The 21,668-nt window shown below is 35.0% G+C and overlaps 4 protein-coding genes across 6 annotated transcripts; 1 reads left to right on the forward strand and 3 right to left on the reverse strand.

Annotated features, from left to right (window-relative positions):
- Window positions 1-368: 368 nt before the first annotated feature.
- On the reverse strand, window positions 369-3,016 carry LOC106347205 (AT-hook motif nuclear-localized protein 6-like). Of its 2 annotated transcripts, none has more exons than XM_022712607.2 (6): window positions 2,816-3,016; window positions 2,133-2,629; window positions 1,551-1,636; window positions 1,306-1,434; window positions 1,059-1,220; window positions 369-974 (listed from the first exon to the last, which is right to left on the reverse strand). In XM_022712607.2, exons 2-6 carry the CDS (start codon window positions 2,584-2,586, stop codon window positions 594-596), a joined length of 1,212 nt encoding a protein of 403 aa, XP_022568328.1. In that variant the 5' UTR covers window positions 2,587-2,629; window positions 2,816-3,016; the 3' UTR covers window positions 369-593. The 2 variants fall into 2 exon arrangements, with proteins under 2 accessions (XP_022568328.1, XP_013642165.1); XM_013786711.3 differs by having other exon boundaries at window positions 1,551-1,642; window positions 2,816-3,015.
- Window positions 3,017-3,187: 171 nt separating this feature from the next.
- LOC106351562 (65-kDa microtubule-associated protein 9) lies at window positions 3,188-6,401 on the reverse strand. The gene is made up of 9 exons (XM_013791350.3): window positions 6,089-6,401; window positions 5,542-6,012; window positions 5,236-5,445; window positions 5,004-5,159; window positions 4,611-4,925; window positions 4,458-4,545; window positions 4,293-4,366; window positions 4,131-4,205; window positions 3,188-4,050 (listed from the first exon to the last, which is right to left on the reverse strand). Exons 1-9 carry the CDS (start codon window positions 6,146-6,148, stop codon window positions 3,874-3,876), a joined length of 1,626 nt encoding a protein of 541 aa, XP_013646804.2. The 5' UTR covers window positions 6,149-6,401; the 3' UTR covers window positions 3,188-3,873.
- A 343-nt stretch (window positions 6,402-6,744) lies between these two features.
- Window positions 6,745-9,366, forward strand: LOC106350020. The gene is made up of 11 exons (XM_013789965.3): window positions 6,745-7,128; window positions 7,239-7,370; window positions 7,459-7,618; window positions 7,702-7,801; window positions 7,883-7,971; window positions 8,052-8,130; window positions 8,227-8,295; window positions 8,374-8,421; window positions 8,544-8,590; window positions 8,710-8,832; window positions 8,938-9,366. Exons 1-11 carry the CDS (start codon window positions 6,966-6,968, stop codon window positions 8,999-9,001), a joined length of 1,074 nt encoding a protein of 357 aa, XP_013645419.1. The 5' UTR covers window positions 6,745-6,965; the 3' UTR covers window positions 9,002-9,366.
- On the reverse strand, window positions 9,105-15,155 carry LOC106347204 (LRR receptor-like serine/threonine-protein kinase ERL1). Of its 2 annotated transcripts, none has more exons than XM_013786709.3 (27): window positions 14,733-15,155; window positions 14,241-14,379; window positions 14,079-14,150; window positions 13,934-14,005; window positions 13,773-13,844; window positions 13,587-13,658; window positions 13,430-13,501; window positions 13,286-13,357; window positions 13,128-13,199; window positions 12,978-13,046; window positions 12,820-12,891; window positions 12,669-12,740; window positions 12,511-12,582; window positions 12,352-12,423; window positions 12,199-12,270; window positions 12,037-12,108; window positions 11,892-11,963; window positions 11,735-11,806; window positions 11,568-11,639; window positions 11,407-11,478; window positions 11,260-11,331; window positions 11,101-11,172; window positions 10,939-11,012; window positions 10,732-10,866; window positions 10,304-10,642; window positions 9,861-10,234; window positions 9,105-9,782 (listed from the first exon to the last, which is right to left on the reverse strand). In XM_013786709.3, the coding sequence occupies exons 1-27, from the start codon at window positions 14,803-14,805 to the stop codon at window positions 9,441-9,443; spliced, it is 2,913 nt and encodes a 970-aa protein (XP_013642163.1). In that variant the 5' UTR covers window positions 14,806-15,155; the 3' UTR covers window positions 9,105-9,440. The 2 variants fall into 2 exon arrangements, with proteins under 2 accessions (XP_013642163.1, XP_013642164.1); XM_013786710.3 differs by having other exon boundaries at window positions 9,861-10,231; window positions 14,733-15,150.
- Between the last annotated feature and the right edge of the window lie 6,513 nt (window positions 15,156-21,668).

A 21,668-nucleotide genomic window follows, 5' to 3' on the forward strand; every position in this document is an offset into this window, starting at 1 on the left:
CTTATTTATTCTTATGTACTTTCTTAAGCTTATTTTGTGACCAACACTTAATTTAATAAGCACACGCTTGTTTTGACTGAACAAAAAAATACCACTCCTCACTAACCGCTGCTGCGCTGCACTTGACTGTTTACGAGATGAAATTGAATTATGCATAGCGTAAGTAATCTCCAGTAGTATTTAAGTAAAGTGTATATAAGAGAATACAAGTTTGTAGAGGGGAGAAGAGAGACTTCCAATACCATTCTCTCAAATCCTTGTAATCGCCTTTCAATAATCAAATTTAATCCTTCACATTTTTGCTATTGCGTGAGATATTGACTTCATATAATTAAGAATCACAGTTTAACAATGTCATATGCAAAAAATAGTAAATTTTAATCCCAATAACAACAGCAACCATAAAACATTGTTTAGTCGATGATTTGAACATAGTTAAGCTAAACCGATCACAAAAACAAATACTCTAGGAAACACACACAGGAAGCCAAGTCTCAGACTCTAAACAAAAAAAGCAAAGCAAATAATAGCTGAAACATTTTTGACCTTAAAGGTCCCTCTTACTTTCTACACGAGAGAATTTGAAGAATTGCTCAACCACTAGTAGATAGGCTCCTGGTATCGCCAGAATCATCATCACCACCATCGTCATAGTCATCTTCGTCTTTGTTAGTACCCGTGTTCACATTCCCGTATCCCTGAAAGGTCGTTGTGAAGTTGTTCATACCAGAATTGTCGTTGTTGAAAGAAGAAGGCATTTGAGATATCGGTCTCATTATACCACCACCTCCACCGTAGGTTTGTTGTTTAGGTTCCTCTACTGTGGCCACCAACGGAGAAGTAGAATTCACGGTGGTTATGGTGAAACCCGGAGGTGGTCGTTGTTGTGGTGGAGGAGAAGCCTCGATGATTCGAGGTTTCTTCTTCTGCGTTTGTTCTGCTTGATGCATCACAATGAAACTTCCCATTACCACCTGTCACAAATTATATTAGACTTTTCTATACGCTGAATTAGTAAATACATTTTTTTTCTTGGATTAAATCAAGATTTGTGTTACCTGGACAGGACCGGCCGCTATAAGCATACCGGCAAGGCCACCGCCAATGATTTTGCCGTTTGGTCCGGCTAACGAAATGCTCATACCACCAGACCGACCTTTGGTTCCTCCGTTTTCAGTAGGCATAAAGGAACCAGATAGCGAAAGTATCTCAAATCGACCCTAAGACGAGAAATTAATTTGATTCAAGAACCACCAAAAATCCCATCAAGAAATACAGAAAATATATTTTCAAAGTTAGAGTTACCTCGTATGTAAGGGTGCCGCCTGAAGTGGTAGCTTGACGAAGTGTGACGTTAGAGATGCAACCAGTTGCAGAAAGAATGCATATAGCTCGAGATCCTTGCGAATACGGCATAACCTTCATTGTCACATCCTTGTAAAGAAAAATATACATTCTCAAAAAACAATGATAACCAAAATCCAATACCAAATTTTTTACTACAAGAATGGTAAAAAAGAAAAAAAAATTTGTTAAGAGCAATTTATTACCTCACCGGCATTGACAGTAAATTGATGTGTTGTGAAATTTGCACCCACATAGCATGAGAGCCCAGGAGGAGGAGGAGGAGGAGGAGGAGGAGCTGCAAAGAGATAGAAACAGAACATTAATGTAATTGACTTTGACCAATCAGTGTTAGCCTTTAAAGAACATACAAGTCCCTTTATATCCACCAGAGTCGGTAATTAAAACAGATCTAACCAAAGCCAATGATAAATCTTAGAGATCTGCTAAGCACTCTTATCCTCTAAAGAGAAAAGGAAGAGACAAGAGATTATTCTCTCAAAAAATTTAAAAAAGAAATCTTTTTATTTTTCAGTTTGGTTCGGTCAGCATCATCAGATTCTCTGTATGGTCTAACTGGTCTGTTTGTAGGCTTCTTCAGACAAAAGTGTACCCAGCCAAATCCAGTTATGTTAAGTTGGTCCCACTTCCCCAACATCTCAAAAAATATACACATAACAATCACATCAACAGATGATAAACCCAGATCGGATCGGATCAGATCTATCTCACTAAAACCGATGCACACAGATTAAAACACACACAAAAGGGATTACAAGATTATTTACCTGGGCTGCTTCCATACTCATGAAAGTTGTGAGATTTCTTGATGATATCAACATGCTGCTGCTGCTGCTGAGCTTTTCCTCGTTTCCAATGAGAGTGATGATTATAATCTCCAGAGAAGGGAATCGAAGATGAGATTGGTGTTGGAGAGAGAGTTGGTCTCGAAGCCCTAGGGTTCAAACTTCCATCTGGAGCGTACTTCCTCGGCCTTCCTCTCTTCTTCTTCGTCAGATCTGACCCAGCGCTGGAGAGCGGCGGAGGTACGGCGGCTGGGCCAGGATTCACGGTGGTTGAAGCCGGGGTCGGAGCCGGAGGAGGGGGAGGAGTCACCACGGTCGTGGGGCTTACGAATTGGAGAAAGCTAGGGCTTTGTTGGAACTCTGTTCTTGACGCCAAAGCTTCATCTCCCTTAACTGTGATGACCCCACTTGGACTAATACCACTTTTATCCTCCATATTTATTTCCACAAATTCCCAGAATTGGCAGGAGAATTCTTCCCTACAATTCACCAAGAAAAAACAATTAAGATGAAGAAAAAGAAAGAAGAAGACGAAGAACAAATTAACTATGAACAAAGTAAAAAGATTACAAGATAGATTAGAGACAAAAGATAGATGAAATAGCTCAGAAAATCAAAGATCATAGCAGAATTTTTTTTGTTAGTTTATAGATTTGGTTTCTTACTTTCAACGAACTCTGGAGCTGAAAACCAACACTATACTGTAGCAGCGTGGAGATTAACCTCTCAATCTCAACGGAAAAAAAAAAAGAACACACCAAAAATTACATGCAATTATCCCCAATTTTTCTTTTAGACAACTGAATTTAGGGTTTTTGCAAAGAAATAAGGAGGTTAAATAAATAATGGAAAATTTCAGGAAAAAGAAATACAGTAAAATATATAAAAATATCATCTAGACAGTTGTATTATTTAATACGAATATTAAGGATTTAATTATTTTAATATCTATATAATAATTACAAAAATAAAAGTATTGATTTTGGTTTAGGGAAAGATCACGTCCGTCTTGGAAACTCAATATATGTAATTAAATAAACGAAACTGCTAAAAAGACATTAAAGTGAAATTTCAAAAAAAAAAAAGAATACCAAATTCTGACAGTTTCTTTTGTCTTTTTCCAGTTAATCACTTTGTAGTAACGTTGACCAAAGAAAATAGTTTTTAAAATCTACTAAGACCAATTAATTTGCAAGATAAGCTAAATCTTTTGATACAAATACAATCATGCAATTGTAGTAAAATTTGAGTGTCAAAGTTTATATATGAAGTTTAAAGATTTCATATGAGTACAAAGCTTAGAAAGATAACTGACATTGATTTCTTCAACAAGTGCATTTGGTCGGTCAAAGTCAATTTTTCTTTCCGCAACCCAAACAGTGTACCTATTGGATCCGAGTTTGACAGAATACAAATGATCCAATAATCAATCAGATTCCTTTCTTTGTCAGAGCCGCTTACTAATTAGCATGTTTTAAGCATAGAAAAGTTTGATTTTAACAAAAGAGATATGACTTAGTTTCTAGACGATGTGTCTCTTCCTAATCTCTTTTGTTTACATGCTCTGTATAATAATGGTGTTGTTAAGAACAAAGTTGAGGTAACGCCACTGAAAAAAGAACAAATATTCCTACAGATTCTTTTTTATGCAAGAAAGAATCAATTACCAGTTGAATACACGCAAACTAAAAGAATTATTTTGAAGTCTTTTTGCTCCATCATTTTAGCCATAGCGAGATTGAGATGTAAAAGATTTTGCTGAGCGAGGCGAATCAGTATGAGGGGATGATGCAAATCTCTTGTGAGTTGATACTTTAAGACCCTTTTTCGCGCTTTGAGGTCTCGTAGGAGTTCCTTTATCTTGCTCTGATGTCACTTGACCTTGAAGTTTCTTCAGATCCTGAAAACAACCACAATCCAACAAGCAATTTTTTGGTGATTATTGGAAGAATATTGATGCAAATGAGTTTAGCTGGATACCCTTTTCCTGCGACGTTCTTGTTCTTTCTCTTCTCTAAGTTCTGTATATTCTTCAAGCATCCAAAGTAGACGATTCTAAATGAAGAAAACAAATAAAAATCATTTAGCAAGGATATAAGAAGTAAGAGAGGATATTGTGTGAGGTAAGAAGATAAATCATACACCATCAAATAGAAACTCAGCTTCTTTCTCTGATTCCCAAATTGTGATTTTGGAAACTAATGCTTCAACCATAGCTAAGAAGAATTAAGACATTTTCAGTTGATTAAAAAATTCACAGAGATAACAATCTGAAAAACCATTTTGGGATCATATGTTATATGAAACCTGGAAGTTTATTAACAAGTGCTCTAGCTTTCTCTGCACGTTTGAGGATTAAATGAGATCCTTTTCCAGCGTTGTATCGGTTTTCATCCTATACAAATCATAAAATCCATAAATAACCACAAAATATAAAGATCAGGAAGAGAGACACAAAACCTGATTGTATTCTTCAAGCCAATTCTCTTCCTCACAAGCATTCAACCATTTCTCAGCTTTTTCAAGAATCTCTTTTCTGCTTAAAGCCTCCTCTTTCACTTTCCCAGCTCTATACTCAATATGTTCTAGTATATTTTCAGGGTTCACATCTCCTGATTCAATGGCTTTAATTACATTCTCCACTGAGATATCTTGTTCTTCAAGAACAATGTGTGTTCTTCTGCATATCTCTTCAAGTTCTGACCTCTTCTTTAAAACAAGTTCTTTCATTTTGCTCCATTTCAACTCCTCTAACCGACATAGCTCGGCCTTAACCTTTTTAAGCATTAAACCATAAATCAGAGAAAAAATCTTAGAAATATTAGAAACTAGTTAACGCTGATGTGAATGTACCTCTTCAAGCAAGTCTGTGGAAAGACTATTGGGTTTGGTTATTTCAGAAACAGTCGCAGCTATATTACATGAAACGTTAATGAACTTCTGTTGTTCTTCTGCTGGTGTATCCATTAAATTCCAAAACTCAAGCATTGTCGTCACAAGATCTTGTAGCTGCAATCAATAAAATGGCTAAGAACAAAGAGTATAGTCTTAAGATACTGAAGAAGTTTGGAAACATTTAACTTACTTCTTGCATCCTCTGTATCTTTGTCTCATGCCATTGATTTACTGATGAAGCTAACTTGTCAAGTGTTTCATTACTTATACTTCTTGACCCTTCTGATTCTACTAAACTTTGGTGAATCTTGGTAACTGTTTCTCCATATTTCAAACCAAGCACTGAACAAAGTGATTCCAGAGTTCCTAGATGATCTTGAATATGTTTCATCCGGGTTCTCTGAGCCAAAAAAAACCTCAAAATTAATATTAATAATCTGACAAAGAAATTAAATCAAAGTTAAAACTTAAAAGTAATATGTTAAGTTCAGGAAACCTTCTCTTCTTGAAGTGTGTAAAGCTCACTGTGTAACTCTTCAAGCTTTCTAAGAGATAAATCAGACTCATCAACAGAAAAATCAGATGAACGAGTATCATCAGATTCTCCATTTATCTCCTCGCTTATAGATTTTATATCTTCAATTACTTGAATAAACTGATCCTTCCTCTCTGATTTTCTCTTTTCCATATCTTCAAGTTTCTGAAGAATCTTTACTAACTCTTCTTTCAAACTTCTTCTTCCACTTTGATCAGATTGGTGTTGTCTTCCAAGACTCGATGGCTCTTCCATTACAGAACATATAGCAATAACTCTCGACTTTGAATCAACAATGTCTTGTCTTAGCCGATTCCTCTCTTCTTTTACCTTTTCGATTTTTCGACTATAAACTGCTCTGCATTCGTCTTCAATTTCAATCAAAATCTTCTCTCTTTCGGTTTCAGTTTCTCCAACCTCGTCCCATATAACCTGTATCAAGAAACAGAATCACATTTGTACAAAGAAAAACTTTTCTTGAGGCTGAAGCAATCGCAAATGAACAAACCTCAAGTTCTTGAAGAAGAGATGAGCAGATTGACTCGATTTGAGTTTTGGACATTATCATCTCCAAACTCTGCCAACAAATATCGTTACAATCATAACCAAATTAAATTCAGAGTTATTCCTCATTCGCTATCTTATTCAAATCCTGTATGGAGATGGTCTTTTTCTTAAAATGATAACAAGTTTTGGAACGTTCATTTAATTCCAAATGAATTTGCAAAAAAAAAAAAGGGGAATATTCACTTTTTAATTTCAGACTTTTTTTCTTGAAATGTTACAGGAAAATGGAGGAGAGACCTTTACCTGGATTGAATGATGACACAGCCGTTGTTATTTTCCTAGAAAAAAGTTTTGGATAGAAACAAAAGGGGATTCAATGTTTTAGTCAAAAGACTTACAGGTAAGTCGTTATAACGAACGCTACTTTCATATATTTGGTTTCTTCCCCTTATCTTTTGAAAATGCAATATTCTCCCTTGAGTCAGAATCCAAGGAAAACAAAATTTATTGTATAGAAAAACATTGGTTTGTGGAAACCATTTATTATACTAAGGGGTCTACTTTATGAATTTTCAAAAATAAAGAACCAAATAGAAAATTCAGAAATTAAAATTTATGAGCTGTACATAAGAGCAATGACCACCGTCGTTTCACATCCGCGCCAACTGAATTTAGGGCCGTTATCTTCTCCTTCCTCTCTCTCTCTCTCTCTTCTCCATCTCTCTCTCCTAATTTTCTGGACAAACTCTTTTTTCCAGAGGTTCTGCGGGAAATTTCTTGGAGGAGGAGGAGGAGGGAGAGAGGGAGAAGAAACATCTCCGATCCTTTTGTAATTTGGTTGAATGTGAATCTCTCCCACCCCGTTTCCAGCCTTAATCATGATTCCGAGTTTATCTGGAGAAGTTTTTTCGTTTGAGGAATTCGACATTGATTTCGAATTTGACGCACCTCGTTTCTACGATTTCTCCAGACCAGAGCTCGATTCCGAGACAGAGGAGATCGAGTTCTGGTTCGAATCCGCTGGAAACTATCCTCCTTCGCGTAAGACACACGCAAAGATTGTTTTTTTATTACAAAGCTTTGTCCTTTCTCTCTCTCTCTCTCTCTCTCTCTTACAATGTTTTTTTTTCTTGTCTGGTTATTTTATTCAGCTTTTAGCCCAAAGTGCAATTGGAAACTCGAGCCGCTTAAGCAAATCACAAACATCATCTCCGAAACTAAGCCTGTTGAGATTTCAAAACCGGTTATAGAATCCGGTCTGAATCGAAAAGATCAATACAACGGTAATGATGATGATAATTCCTCTTTCTACACTTGGTTTTGCATCAATTCATTATTGAGAGGCTTTAAGTGTGTATTTTTGGTGTTCAGGGTTCATTTATTATAACCAAACTGTTAAAGATGTCTCAAAGACCAAACCCAAATCAAAAACGAAATCATGCTGTAGCTCAACTTTAACAAGACCTACGGCTTCTTTACTTGCAAGGCAGAACAAACCATTAGACGTTTACTCTGTTCAACTTCTGACTAGGTACTAATGAATGAGTAATTACTAATGTGAATTTGCTTTTTATTTCTTTTGGCTTCAACAAATGTTTTTATTTGGTGCTTCAGATGTCAGAGATCATTAGCAAAGTTTGGTGGTAACTTATCTCCGATCTTAGACTCTAAGTTGCAAAACAAAGACACCAAAAGGCCAAAACTGGAAGCTAAGGTCTGTGTTATATACTACATATTATGGACTTTGAATTTGTTAAACTATAGAAATCTTTAAGCTAATTGTTACTGTGGTCAGGTGTCTCGAGTTAACTCCAACAGAAGATCGAAACTCACTGTTCCAAAGGAACCGAATCTCAGAACTGCAGAAAGATCTGAAAGACACAGGTAATCAGAATGTGCTGCTGCTTGTCAACAAGACAGTGTTTTTGGCTTCGTTATAAACATGTTTTCTGTGAGAGTTTCAGGTCTAAGCTTAACTCAGAAACTGAGCAGAATGCAAAACCAAGGATTAGTTCATCTAAAAGAAACACTACGAACAAAAATGTACACTTGTTCACTCTCTTTGTTTTTCAATCTTGTTACTACATTCTCAGAAGCTGTAGTTAAGAAACAAAACTAATGTGTTGTGTTCCTTTGCAGATTAAAGTTGAACCTTGTTCAACACCTTTGCCAAAAAGTAATACTCCACGGTCTCAAGATCTTCTTCAGGTATGACTAATCTGTCATATTATTACTAGTCGTAAGTTTCTTATCCACCCCACATGAACTAAGAAAATTTCGATTCAGGAATTTGGCTTAAGAACATTACTGAGAGCAAAGGAACGCTCTTCAAATGTAAGTCTCAAATCCAATATATAAAAAGCCAATTTTCAAATGTTCTCTTTTGCCGTTTTCTAACTTCTAGGCCTCTATCTATGTTGGTTGACACATTACTTAAATGATGTCTCACATTGCAGGCGAAAATTGATGCCATACAAGAGAACATTGCTACTAACTCCAGAACGTTAGTAGTTCATAGCTTTGAAACTCCATGATGCTACTACATTTTCTTGAATGGCCTTAGTCTAGTTTAGCTGCTAGAATCCACTTTCCCAACAACATTCTCACGTACATTCTCTGCAGGCTAAAACCCACTAAATCCCCAAAGGGTAGGTTAGTCAAAGGAAATCACAGCAGTGAAAAACTGGGTGAACCATCTAGCATCAAATATGGAACACCAAGCTCTTACAGGACAGATATTAACAGGTAACTAAAAACCAATCTACTTGAACCTGTTTCTAAGCTCCACTACTTCAAACAACAACAGCTCATAACAGATAGCAGACATTATTGACTATATAATTTGAACAGGAGCATGGATTTATGCCGGAAATTCGATTCACAGGAAGTGTCAGGGAGCCTAATCATTGCTTAATCTTCACATTGAAGATGTTATGATCATGTTTAATACAAACGCCTTCCTATGTCTATATATATATATAGAAACGTGTATACTTGTTTAGATATATGCATAGCCATAGAGAAAGTGATTTCATTGATTTTTTGTTGTGGGGTCATACATATGTAAGCTAGTAAATCAGAAGACTAAAGACTTTACAGTACTCGTGAGCAATATTCTTGGGAGAAAACAAACATTAACTTCACATATCCTTTTCCATATAACCTTTGTTCTTGTCTTTAATGCTTCCCACACCAAACATACCTTCTTTTTCCTTACCCAAAATACCCCTTGTACTAGTCTAAATTATTAACTAAAAAACCATCCTTTGCTTCTAATCAGCAACACCAACTTCCCTGGGAAACAAGAAAGCAAGGCAAAAACCCTATAAGAAGCTTCTTTCAAAGTTGAAATCTTATACGCTGCTTTTGGAGATAACTTCATGGAACTGATCAAACCATTGCGATCCTTCTTCACTCCTCTCTTGCTGCTGCTTTTGCTGGTCCCTAACTCCATAGACTGTAGGCTTCTTTGATGGATCAGGAGAAGGGAGCTTCTTGGCCACTTGCATAGATGGAAGAAGAGAGAGCAGAACCCTAGAGACTTCAAGCATAGTGGGTCTCTCTAAAGGGTTTCGCTTTGTGCATAAAAGAGCTAGCTTGAATGTCTTCCTGATATGTCCCAAGTCCATACAAGTCACAGTAACCTCTGGATCAACCGCTTCCATCACAGTATTATCATCAGCCTTTGACAAGATCTGCAACACAAATTTGACTCAATAGTTCAAGACCATACAAACAAAACTATATCTATAATTTTGAAGTGATTCATGTACCAGTTGGTGCAAGTTAGATTCGTTATCCACAGCTTTCTTCCCGGTAAGAAGCTCAAGAAGAACAATCCCAAAGCTGTAGATATCAGATTTCTCATTGAGACGTGAAGTGCGAGCATACTCTGGGTCTATATAACCAATAGTCCCCAAAACATAAGTGGAAGCATGCGTTTTGCTCGTTGGTATGCTCTTAGCAATCCCAAAGTCTGATAAATGCGCCACAAAGTTCTCATCAAGAAGTATATTCGATGACTTGATGTCACGGTGGATGATCCGAGGAGTGCAATCATGGTGAAGATAGGCAAGTCCTTGCGCAGCTCCAACAGCTATCTTCAACCTCGTCTCCCAATCAAGCTTCACTTTCTTAGATGTCCCTACTTAAAAAAAGAAAACAAGTTAAAAGCTGTGTATTACACTCCATGAGCAAATCATTCTTTGGAACTTACCATGGAGAAGGTCCCAAAGAGATCCATTTTCCATGTAATCATAGAAAAGAAGGTTTCCAACAGAAGACAAGGCGTATCCGTGCAAGCTGACTATGTTTCTGTGTCTGATGCGTCCTATGGTCTCGAGTTCTGTCTCAAACTCACGCAAGTTGTGCTGATACTGGTTGTAGAGTCGCTTGATAGCAATAGGTCGGGAAGTTTTCAAAGTGCATTTGTAGACTGTGCTAGAAGCACCGTATCCAATAATGAACTTCTCGTTGAAATTCTCTGTTACTCTCACGATGTCATCGAATGTGTGAATCGCCATGTCCATGTGGAGAATCACTAACTTGGTTGAGCCTGAGAGGATCAAGAGCAGAGAGGTATTCAACATCTAAAGATTAGAAGATGAGTTAAGAATTACTATGAAGGAAGGCGTCATTCATTACCTTCGGCTTGTTTTGAGGAGGAGAAGCCTTTTAAGATTTCCTTCCGTTGCTTAGATTTGACAACCACGATGAGTATCATACATAGGAGAGTGATGATACCGAGAACAATGCAGATCACAACAGCTTTGGAGAATACTACAAAGAAGAAGAAAAGAAAGTAAGTTCAGATACTGAAGACAATGCTTAGAGAATAAATCTAGAAGATACCTCTGGACTTAGGCAAAGAAGGACCGCAAATAGATCCAACCCAATTTCCACAAAGATATGGATTCCCAAGGAAGCTATACACAAAGAAAGAGAACCAGTTTTACATCAAAATGATATGCTGATTGATCACAATGACCGACTAGTGAGGGTAGCTTTCATTACCTGGCTGGAGCAAAACGTGAGAAGTTTTTCATTTGTGGGATTATCCCGGTGAGATTGTTGAAGGAAACATTCCTACAACGTTTTCAGAAGAAATGTTGGATTGGTAAATCTTCATAACAATATCAGAAAAGTGAACATATTACTTGCAAGAGAACTTACAGATTGATAAGAGTGAAGCAATTTGTAAGCTGATCCGGGATTTTCCCATGGAGCTTGTTGTTATTCAATATTCTGCATAATTTTTTATAAGAACTACATTGACTTTCTGTATAGAATGGGAAAGATAAGATCATATGGTTAGCTTACAAAGAGTTTAAATTCTGCAACTGGCCAAGTTCAGTGGGAATAACTCCGGAGAGCAGATTGAATGATACATCACTGCAGGAGTAACAGAGAAGTCAGGTAGAAACAGATGGTTATGAGTTATGACTGTTGATGTAATAAAAAGTAGCAACTTTGAGCCTTACATCATCTGAATGCTTCTAAGGTTCCCAAACTCTGCAGGCAGTTGTCCATTAAGATGATTCCGGCTGAGATTTCTGTTCAATCAAGCAGAGTACGCAAGTTAATTAAAAAAAAAAACGAGACCTTAAGCCTAACAAGTTTGCAACCTCCGGGTTGGATGAGGACTTACAATATGAGAAGGTGTTCTAGACCACCAAGGGTTAATGGAATAGACCCTGAGAAACTATTGCCAGACAGATCCCTGGAAATAAAATAAAAAAAAACTACTTATGTTTAGCTGGTGCAAGTACAAAACCAAAGGATGTAACAAAATGGAGAAGACATACAGTTTGTCAAGATTGATTATATGTCCAAGCTCAGCTGGTATTTTACCCTTGAAATTGTTCGATGAAAGATTTCTGCATTAAAAGGTCACTAAAATGTTTACAGAGATGCAATGTAGTCTAGTGCATTTTAGAGAAGGAAGCTCACAGATAAGTCAAGCTCCCAAGATTGCGGAACGCCAATGGTATGGATCCATTCAAGAGGTTCCCATGAACATTGCTGAAAGCAAGTGAAAACCGAAGTTAAGTTTGTGAATATAAAGAAGAGTAGACAATAATTTCACGAAGATTCATTCACATCATAGCTTACAATTGATTCAAGGCTGCACATGAGCTGATGTTAGATGGTATTGGCCCTACCAAACGGTTGTTGGCAAGATTCCTTTCATGTTTAAAACAATGTTGCCATAAATTAGAATGAAGGACTCTTACAGAAACCAAAAGAAAAAAAAGGAAAACTCACAGTTCAAACAATTGCTCAAGCTTCCCAAGCTCAAGTGGGATACTTCCCACTAGTTGATTATCGTTTAGTTGCCTGCCAAATTTGGAAAAGAAACCAACAAAATGAGTATACGAAGTGCAAAAGCTAAGTAAACAGATTTAAAGTTTGAAACAAGCTTACAGGTAGCTGAGGCGTGACATGTTGCCTAGCTCAGGTGGAATGGGCCCAGTGAGTTTGTTGCCATGAAGATACCTATTCCAACAAAAAACATGCATTTAGACATGCCACAAGCTGAACATAAGAAGCATTATGTGGTTTATACAAAGAAGAAGACTCACAGCTTCCCAGTGAATGAGAGATTGCCAAGTATAGGTGGGATAGGACCCACTAGCTCATTGTCACTCAGATCCCTGGGAATGTGTAAATGTCAAATGAGCCAAGTTCGATATAACATTTTGGTTTTACTTTATCTTTATGAACAGAACTTACAAAACAGCAAGAGCCTGCATTAGACCAATAACTTCAGGGATTTTTCCTGTCAATCTGTTTCCTTGTAGTGACCTTCAAGAAAAAGATAATACAAAACTCAGTAACGGCATTTTTTATATTCATCTATCAAACTAAGGCTTAAGTGTCTCAGTACTCACAGAGTAGCTACTTGAAGAAAACCGATGTTGTATGGAATCTCTCCAGTTATCTGATTATAAGATATGTCCCTGTAAAATTGAAAAAGACATAAGTCCACAGTACAGTTCTATGCTGGAACTCAAATGTTTATATAAGAAGCAGACACATACAGGATCTCAAAGCTTGTGCAGTTTCCTATGCTCTCCGGGATAGTTCCAGTTAGATTGTTGCCTCTCACATCACTTGATCAACAAAATAACACATTAATTAAAAACTCATACATTAAAAAATAAACTATAGAGAATGCAAGGGTATAGGATCCACTTACAAGTACCACAAACCAGTGAATTGACACATATCAGAAGACAACGTTCCAGTCAACATATTCCCACGTAAGCCGCTGCAGAGCGAGAAAAATCCTTCGGTTATGGTGTTATCTTAAGAAGTTGAAGGACATGAGTGGTGAGCTTACAAGTACTGTAGAACTTCATTCCAGTAGAGTAGCCTTGGTATCTCGCCCGTTATATGGTTCCCTGCAAGATCACTGCAACATCATCATGATTAGAACAACATACAGTTTCCAAATTTGATGCATATAAATAAATAAAAGTAGGTAAATAATAACTCACAGTATCTTAAGATTTGGAATCTGTGTTAAGGTTGCAGGTAGTGGGCCTGTGAGCTGATTGTTCTTCAAGTTCCTAATACATCCCACAAGTTGAAAGGTTCAGAAAAAGCACAACAAGACAAAAAAAAAAAAATGGAACTTCAAAATCAGGGGAAAAGAACAAAAAAGGTAATAGTATAACACATACAGAGTGTCCAGCTGCTTGAGTTTGGAGATTGAGAAGGGTATGTCTCCATATAGCAGATTATCAGAGAAATCCCTGTGACAATAGAGCAGCAGCATATGAATCTCATATACTATAAGACTTGAAAACATGTCCTTTTTTTTTTTTTATAAGAAAGGACTTACAGATAAACAAGAGAAGCACAGTTTCCAATCTCATCTGGAATTTGACCAGCCAATTTATTCCCTTGCAAGTCTCTGCAAGTAAGATAAGATAAAAAGGCCTTTTAATAACCACAATCTACCACTATAGAGAGAAGTAGACAATTACATTGATTGCAAGTTCCGTAGATCTCCAACAGCTGGAGATATCTCCCCTCCAAGGTTCAGATTCGATAGATTCCTTGAAAACAAGAACAAGAAACTATTATGACCTTCAAAAAGACGGATTAGAGGAGAGAAGACATTCATTAGTACAAAAAAAGATTCTTACAGAGTGACAACGGAGAAGCTAAAGTTGTCGCAGAAGACACCTCTCCAGGAACAGAAGTCACTGTTGTGAACATCGTCCCAGTCCAAAAGCATGTTCACTACGTTGCTGAATGAACCTTTTATCGCCATCAAAGCTGTCCCTGTGGATTAATTCGAAAGCATTCTTCTTTAGTTAATAACTAGATTCATATACGAATAAATAAATCGTAGACACATTAACAAAAGAGATAGAGCTTGGGGAAAACACACAATCTTTAAATGGTCCTGGAACAGGCAAACTCCTCCTGTATACTAATAATCATGATATATCATATTTCTTGGGAAATAGTTAGAAAAGATTGCATCTTTTTTTGAAGAAGAAGAAGAGGCCAAAGCTAAGTATTGGGTATAAAAAAGTTTTCAACTTTTAACTCTTCTTTCTCGGGGAAACCAAACTGTTTTTAAACAAAACAAATGTAATAGGAAGAAGAGACAACAACATAGAGAAAGAAACCTTCGTTGTTCATAGGAGAAGCAACACCAAGCAGAAGCATGAAAACCACCATTAGCTCCATCATCTCCTTCATTTTTTTCCCTTCGTCTTGTTCCTTCCTTCTCTGATACTCCTTTTTCTTTCCTTTTATGGTAATAAGCCAAAACCACTCGTTGAAGCTGTTTCTAGTTAGAAACCGAAGAGTAAACTTCAAAGCAGACAGGAAACAAGAAAAAGAAACGAAAGTTCAGGCTCCCTCTGCCATTGCTGGGGAGAGAGAACTGAAACAGCACAGGAGATTAGCGTGACCAGCAAGAAATGCAGAGCCAGAGATGTTAAAGAAGAGAGAGAGAGAGAGTTGAAGAAAGATGGAGAGTGAGGTAATGCACAGTCTATATAACTAGGAGGGCTGAGTCCATGAGAGAGAGAGAGAAACTACGAAGACCACGACAAATCTGTCAGAGAGAGAGAGAGAGTATATATAAATATCACTTAGCAGCATTGATCAAACATTAACCCTGATACTAATGTCACGTTAGCCACTCTGCTTCAGATTATTAGTACATGATCACATTCATTAGTTAATAACTTAATGTTAGTAGTTAACGGAGGAGTAACGGCGTTAGGAATATTGACAGGTTTGATTTTGACGGGGACATGACCCGCCGTCGGTTGTAAACGCCGTTTTCCAATGCTGGGGACGAGTGCGATTTTACAATGCGTGTCTGATCTTACGGTGGATAATTCGTGTACACGGTTAATAGCGTGGGTCGCGATGTGGAGAAACTACACAATGCTTTTTCTTGTGAAAGTTAGTTAATGCTTTGATAGTGATTGGGAAACACCGGTTGGACCGGTTTAGGGTTCTGTGGTTATCCTTTTTATCGACCGTTCGTTTTCTAGTGATTAGAAAACAATAACATACGTTGATGTGATTTTTTCACTCTTGTATAGAGACCATGTCACATGTTGGTTTTTTTATGGATTGTTTTCACAATTAAAGTTGCACAATGAAGCGAAAAAATAGGTGAAGTTGTACCTTGTGATAAATACGAAATAAAATAAACCTTATACCATAAGTCCAAAAGTAAAATAATCTATGATTAGTGTTGTATCTAATTGAAATGTTTTTGAGAAAATAGTTTGGTATAAGAAGGATTTTTCTGCACTTGTTTGGATCTTTAGGCTACAGTCCTTTTACGTGTACAGTCGTACTACACAGTCGTAACCTCCCTATCGGTCAAACGTTTGAATCTTTTTGTATATTTTGAATATTTAGGAAGACTATATAGTTATACAGTTCCATTAAGCTGTTATTTTATTTTTCAGTTAAGTTCTTATTTACACTATGATTGTGATGTTGTTAGTTGTGAGGATTAGTTGCATGTATTTATTTGTTACTGTATTCACCGTAAAGTAAGAACTAACTAATCATCTTTGTAATTAATGTTGGAGAAAAATTTGTATCGACGACGCCAATAAATAATAAATGAAAACAAAAGGTGCTTAAATAGGTTCAGCTACAAGCGTCTCTAGGCTCTAAAGGTGCATGGGTTCACAGCTATGGCCTATGCGAGAAGACCACACTGCTTTTAGTGTAAATAGAATTGTTCTAACTTGTATTTATTTCATCTATTAATTTATCGGTTGTGCAAATAGTAATTTATGATACAAGATGTAAGAGAAAACGAGTTTATATTTTCATAAAGGCTCGCAGGCTTCCACTTCCTATACTAATGTGACATACCTCTATAACGTGGGCATATATTATTGAAGTTATAAAACATAATAAACATTTATGTTTTACTTTTATAAAAGAGGTAATTGACAACAACAACAACAAAAACGTTAAAAGCAAATGAGGAAAATTTGGTTCACGTTCCACTTCATTAAAAGTACACTTTTAATTTATTTTTAAACTGGTAAATCAGAGGATAGAATTACCCCAAAACACATTTTCATTTAAACAAAATAAATACGCAAGAGAATTAACGAGGCTTAATACCAAAACGAGTTTTTAGCTTCCATTCAGACGTACTCGCTATCATTTACAAGAATTTAAAGGTGAAGGCCGTGATCCTAAAAACCAAAACGAGTTGTTCAATTTGCGGCATGCATCTTTGAGAAACGTGATTGAGCGAATCTTCGGTATTTTCAAATCTCGTTTTTTGATTTTTAAGTCGGCGCCTCCTTTTCCTTTTACAACACAAACAGAATTGGTTTTAGCTTGTGCTGGATTACATAACTTTCTACGGAAGCATTGTCGGTCTGATGCTTTTCCAGAGGAAGTGATCACTCCAAACAATGACCAAGCAAACTTTGAAGAAGTTATACATGTGGGTGCTCTCGAATCTCAACAAAGAGAATATGCTAACAACTGGAGAGACTCAATAGCTTTAAGTATGTGGAATGACGCTGTAGAAGCTGGAAGTCAGCGTTAATGGTTACTTCTACGTTTCTCAATGATTTATAACTTATTTTTTCATTTGTGATGATGTTATTTTCTGGATTTATCATTTTAGAGAAACAAGTCACATTAAAATGATATGATTGAGTTATAAATAAAACGTGGTTGAGGTTTGTTGGTATGATTGTTTATTCATGCCACGTTTTGGTCATTGAGAAACATGATTGTTATTCAATAGGAAAAACAAAACGTGGTGGTGCCTGGCATATAAACAATCACGTATGATAAAAGAGATATTGATTTTGTCATCTCAACTTTAAGAATACATGAGTTAACTATAGTATTTTGAAAGTTATGAGTAATGAGTTAAAATGTAATGAATCTTTGTTCCAATAACACCATAATTTAATAGAATTAACAAATCAGAAAATACTCAACTTTTTGAATAACAAAAGATTTATATGAAATTTTAAAATCACCAAAGCAATAACACAAGACTTTTTCGGAATCTAAGAATCATGTTACCAATAACAATAGAATCTTTAAATTCTTCAACTCCTTCAAAATCCATCTCCCACTAACCCCCCCTTATATTAAATGTTGTTAAGACCTCTCATTTGGCCATCCTTCAAATGGATGTCTAGTAGATGTGTGGTTCTCTCCGATCTTTAGGAGCAATGAAAATTGGAACAGGTTAATTGAAAAACAAATGCCCGTGTCCATTTGATTTTAAAGAGTGTGATATCTAAATTTTTTGCTTAATCATATGTAGCGCGTGGTTTCCCTTGTGGTTCTCTTTTTATTTTGTTTAAGGAGTCTCACCTCTACCTCGCTATCTTTTGTTTTGGTCTGCGATTGAGGTTAATTCTTTTGTTTCACTGATGTATTGGTTTGTTTGGGTCCATATATGTATGAAAAAATTGATTCCTAGTGTTGAAATAGATTTATAAAAAATGTTGTTTATAGTGTTAGAGATTTATCCTGAGGTCGTTAAAAAAAGAGATATATCCTGAGGGAGAAGAGTTAGTGGATAAGTGGCAACTGGCAAGGTTGACACGCCAAGACATGTATGCTTCATTAGTTAAAAGCTGAGACAAAAGCTGAGACGATGGTTGTATCAGTAAGTAGTAACTGATTTGGGACTGGCTTGCATCATCCCTAGGGGAACTAACGGTGAGCAATGCACCATCTTATCCCAACCGTTGAGACTAGCTCTTAAAAGCATTGTTTGCTAGAGGTTTCCCATTCTAGGTTTCTGTTTAGTTTACTACTTTTGAAAAAATAATTGAGCCGTATTAATATCGTTATAAATTAGGTTTAATATTTTAAAATAAAATTTTATTTTTTCGTTTGGTTTGTTGTTTTGTCTTGTATGTTTTAAAATTTGCATTTTTAATAGAACTATATCTTTTTTCCGCGCTACGCGCGGATAATATAATTAGTTTTGTTATATTTATTATTTTCTATTTATATGAAAATTTTCACATTTTTAATTTTATTTAACTAATATTTTAAATTTAAAATAATTTTTCTGTCTTACCAGTCTGAAGTGAATATTTTTATTACTTTATATGTAAACCACTGGTATTTATGGATAAGTTTAGTATTACAATTTTCATCATTATAGCATGAAAATAATATTATTGTCAAATATGTTTCTATTATAACTAACAAAAAATAGTAACACAATTAACTAATAAAATATTTTTTAGCATAACTGAATACTGTAAATTATGGAAATTATATTGTGAATGTATTTTGCTAAGTCTTGCTTTTTGTGTATATATTTTTTTGGAACACACTTTTAGAAAATTCTATTATGAACTTATATTACTAAGTCTTGCTCTGTGTGTATATTTTTTGTTTTACTTTGCATTGTTTCTTTATTTTTCTTATTCTTTAATTGCAGAGAATTGTTATTTCCATTTCTTTACCATCATTCTATCTTTTGTTGTTATTCTATAAAGGATCCGATATTTTTTTAGTTGTGTATGTGCTATTGATAAATTTGTTTACTGTTTTGGTATAAAGAACAAAGTATCATGAAAATATTCATGTGGCTGAAAATAAATCACAAATATATATATATATTTATATACAATATAATTTGATGACATTTTCTTATATTTCTTGAGTCTATATATGTAAATTTACTTGCAAAGAAGTTGAATGTTGTTGTCGTCTCTATATATGATGTAATTTACTCTTTCATGATTTAATATTTATTTATTGTTTGGATGTCATTTTTATTTTATTTTTTGGATTAAGAGCATTTCCAATGTAAAATTCTCTATTTTCTTCAATATAGAGTAACTCTAAAATGAAATTAAATTCACTTTAACTCTAATCCATTTTTGGAGTAAAAATAAAGTAATAAACAAAAAAAAGTATCATTCCAGTTATAGAGTAAATTCATTTTAATTTCATTACGAAATTAAAAATAAAATGGAGTTGAAATATTTATTATTCTAAATTCTATTTAGAGTGAATTAAAAAGTTGAGTTGGAGATGCTCTAATTATCAATGATGACTAATATTTTTAAAACTTATGCTTTTGCCTTCCATTTCTTTCTTCTTCCCTTAACACTGATTACACTATATTTTTTACATGATTAGTCAAGACAAACATGATATATGACTCCACCCATTCTTTATGCTGGTCATATACCTTAGAAGATTTTGATTAATTTTTATTTGTTTTCTTTTTCCAATTGCAATGTATAGTTTTTTTACGGTTGGACTTTTTCTAATATATTGAGATATCAAAATATTAAAAGGTATGGAAACTCTTCTCTGTTGTCTTGAGCTGGATATAATTTATAGATGTTGTGAATTAATTCTATTTTGTTTAATAACTGGAAAAACATATGTATGTCTTCATTACATCACCATTAATTGACCTACCTTATTTCCTTCCAATTGAATGAGAGAAATTCAAAGTGATACCACTTTTAAAATATTGTCCTCATATTTGTGAAAAGTTAGTATACAAATTATTTCATCTGTTTCAAAATGTAACTTAGTTTTAGCTAAAATCACTAATATTAAAAAGTTATTACTTTAAATATCCGTCATTTTATATAAAATTCAACTAATTAAAAAACAATATACATAATTTAATTGCCCACAAAATATCGACTCTCCATGTCACTTGCAAAGTACTCTTTCTGTTTCATTATACTTGATATTTAAGATTAATATTCATAGATTAAAAAATATAACATTTTATCTTGGTTGCATAAAAACATCATTAAATAAAATTAATTCAACCAATAATTTTTTTTTAGCATTTTGTAGTTGGTCACAAATTTCAAACAACATTAAATATTGTCTAGAATATAGAGAACATTACTTATTATGAAGCAAATTAAAAATCTTAAAACACAACGTAAATTGGAACTGAAGGAGTATAGTGTTACTGTAAATTATAGTTTGTTTTAAAGCTTATAAATACCTGTTTGGAAAAAAGGGCTAATTAAAAAAACATTTTAGAACACAAAATGGCCTTGTCTATTTATGTATAGGAATTAGTAACAATGAGGGAAAACCATGTTTAGTCATGACTCCTGATCGAACCAGAGCAGATGTCTTTCCGTTAATGCTTTAAAATTGTTTTTTCGCTCAATTTCAAGATGTGAAAATGTATTATTGTATAGTCAAAATCTTAAGCCGCATACACAAAGAATTAGCTGTTGTATTTAACAATGAGAGAATCAGGATCACTGCCCAAAATCACACGCTCAGATTGTGCTGTATAAAAATATCGTTGTTTTATTTACTTAAAAATAATTGACAAATATTAAAATTATGAAAGTGAAGTTGATTCATTCTTCAAGAAATTTGGGACATACGTTTTATTTTAAAAACCGTGAATTCATGTAAACCCAAAACTGCGTTCTCAACCATCAAAATTGACTGGTATTAGTGCAGACCTTTGATGATACTCCATAGAATATGTTTTAAGTAGAGATTCTCTCTCTCTGTCTCATACACAAACTCCTCTGTTTTGCTTTACATATCAATAGTTGAACAAAAAAGGTTTATATAACAATATATACATTCATCTTAAAAGATTCCAATAGACCATTTCAAATCTCCTGCAAAGTGCGAACACAGTAAACATCAGCTCGTATGTTAGGCTACTTTATGTGAAAAGGTTAGATGGATTGTAATGAGAAAGGCAAATGCGGTTAACTTACTTGAACCCAGAAAAAAGGCTAATGAAACATGAAAATTGAATAAGTATACAGAGACAACTGCAGTGAGAAGCAGTGCCACTGTTGTCAAATAAACCTACATACATATTGATAAAGGTTAAAACCCATATACAAAGGTGACTACTTGGGGGAATCTGCTGGTGAATTGAATATGCATTTTCCAGTTTATTACCTTTACAATATTCTCTGCATATTCCATCACCATCGACACAACAATACCACTGCAAAACAAACATGGGAGTAATGTTTTAATGTGTTAACTACACATAAACTGAGATTAAGATTTAAGAGAAGAATTTGGCCTCAGAAGCAGCTTTTACCTGAAAGTGTGGT

Source organism: Brassica napus, chromosome C3 (genome assembly GCF_020379485.1).
Source record: "Brassica napus cultivar Da-Ae chromosome C3, Da-Ae, whole genome shotgun sequence".
Classification (NCBI taxonomy): Eukaryota; Viridiplantae; Streptophyta; class Magnoliopsida; order Brassicales; family Brassicaceae; genus Brassica; species Brassica napus.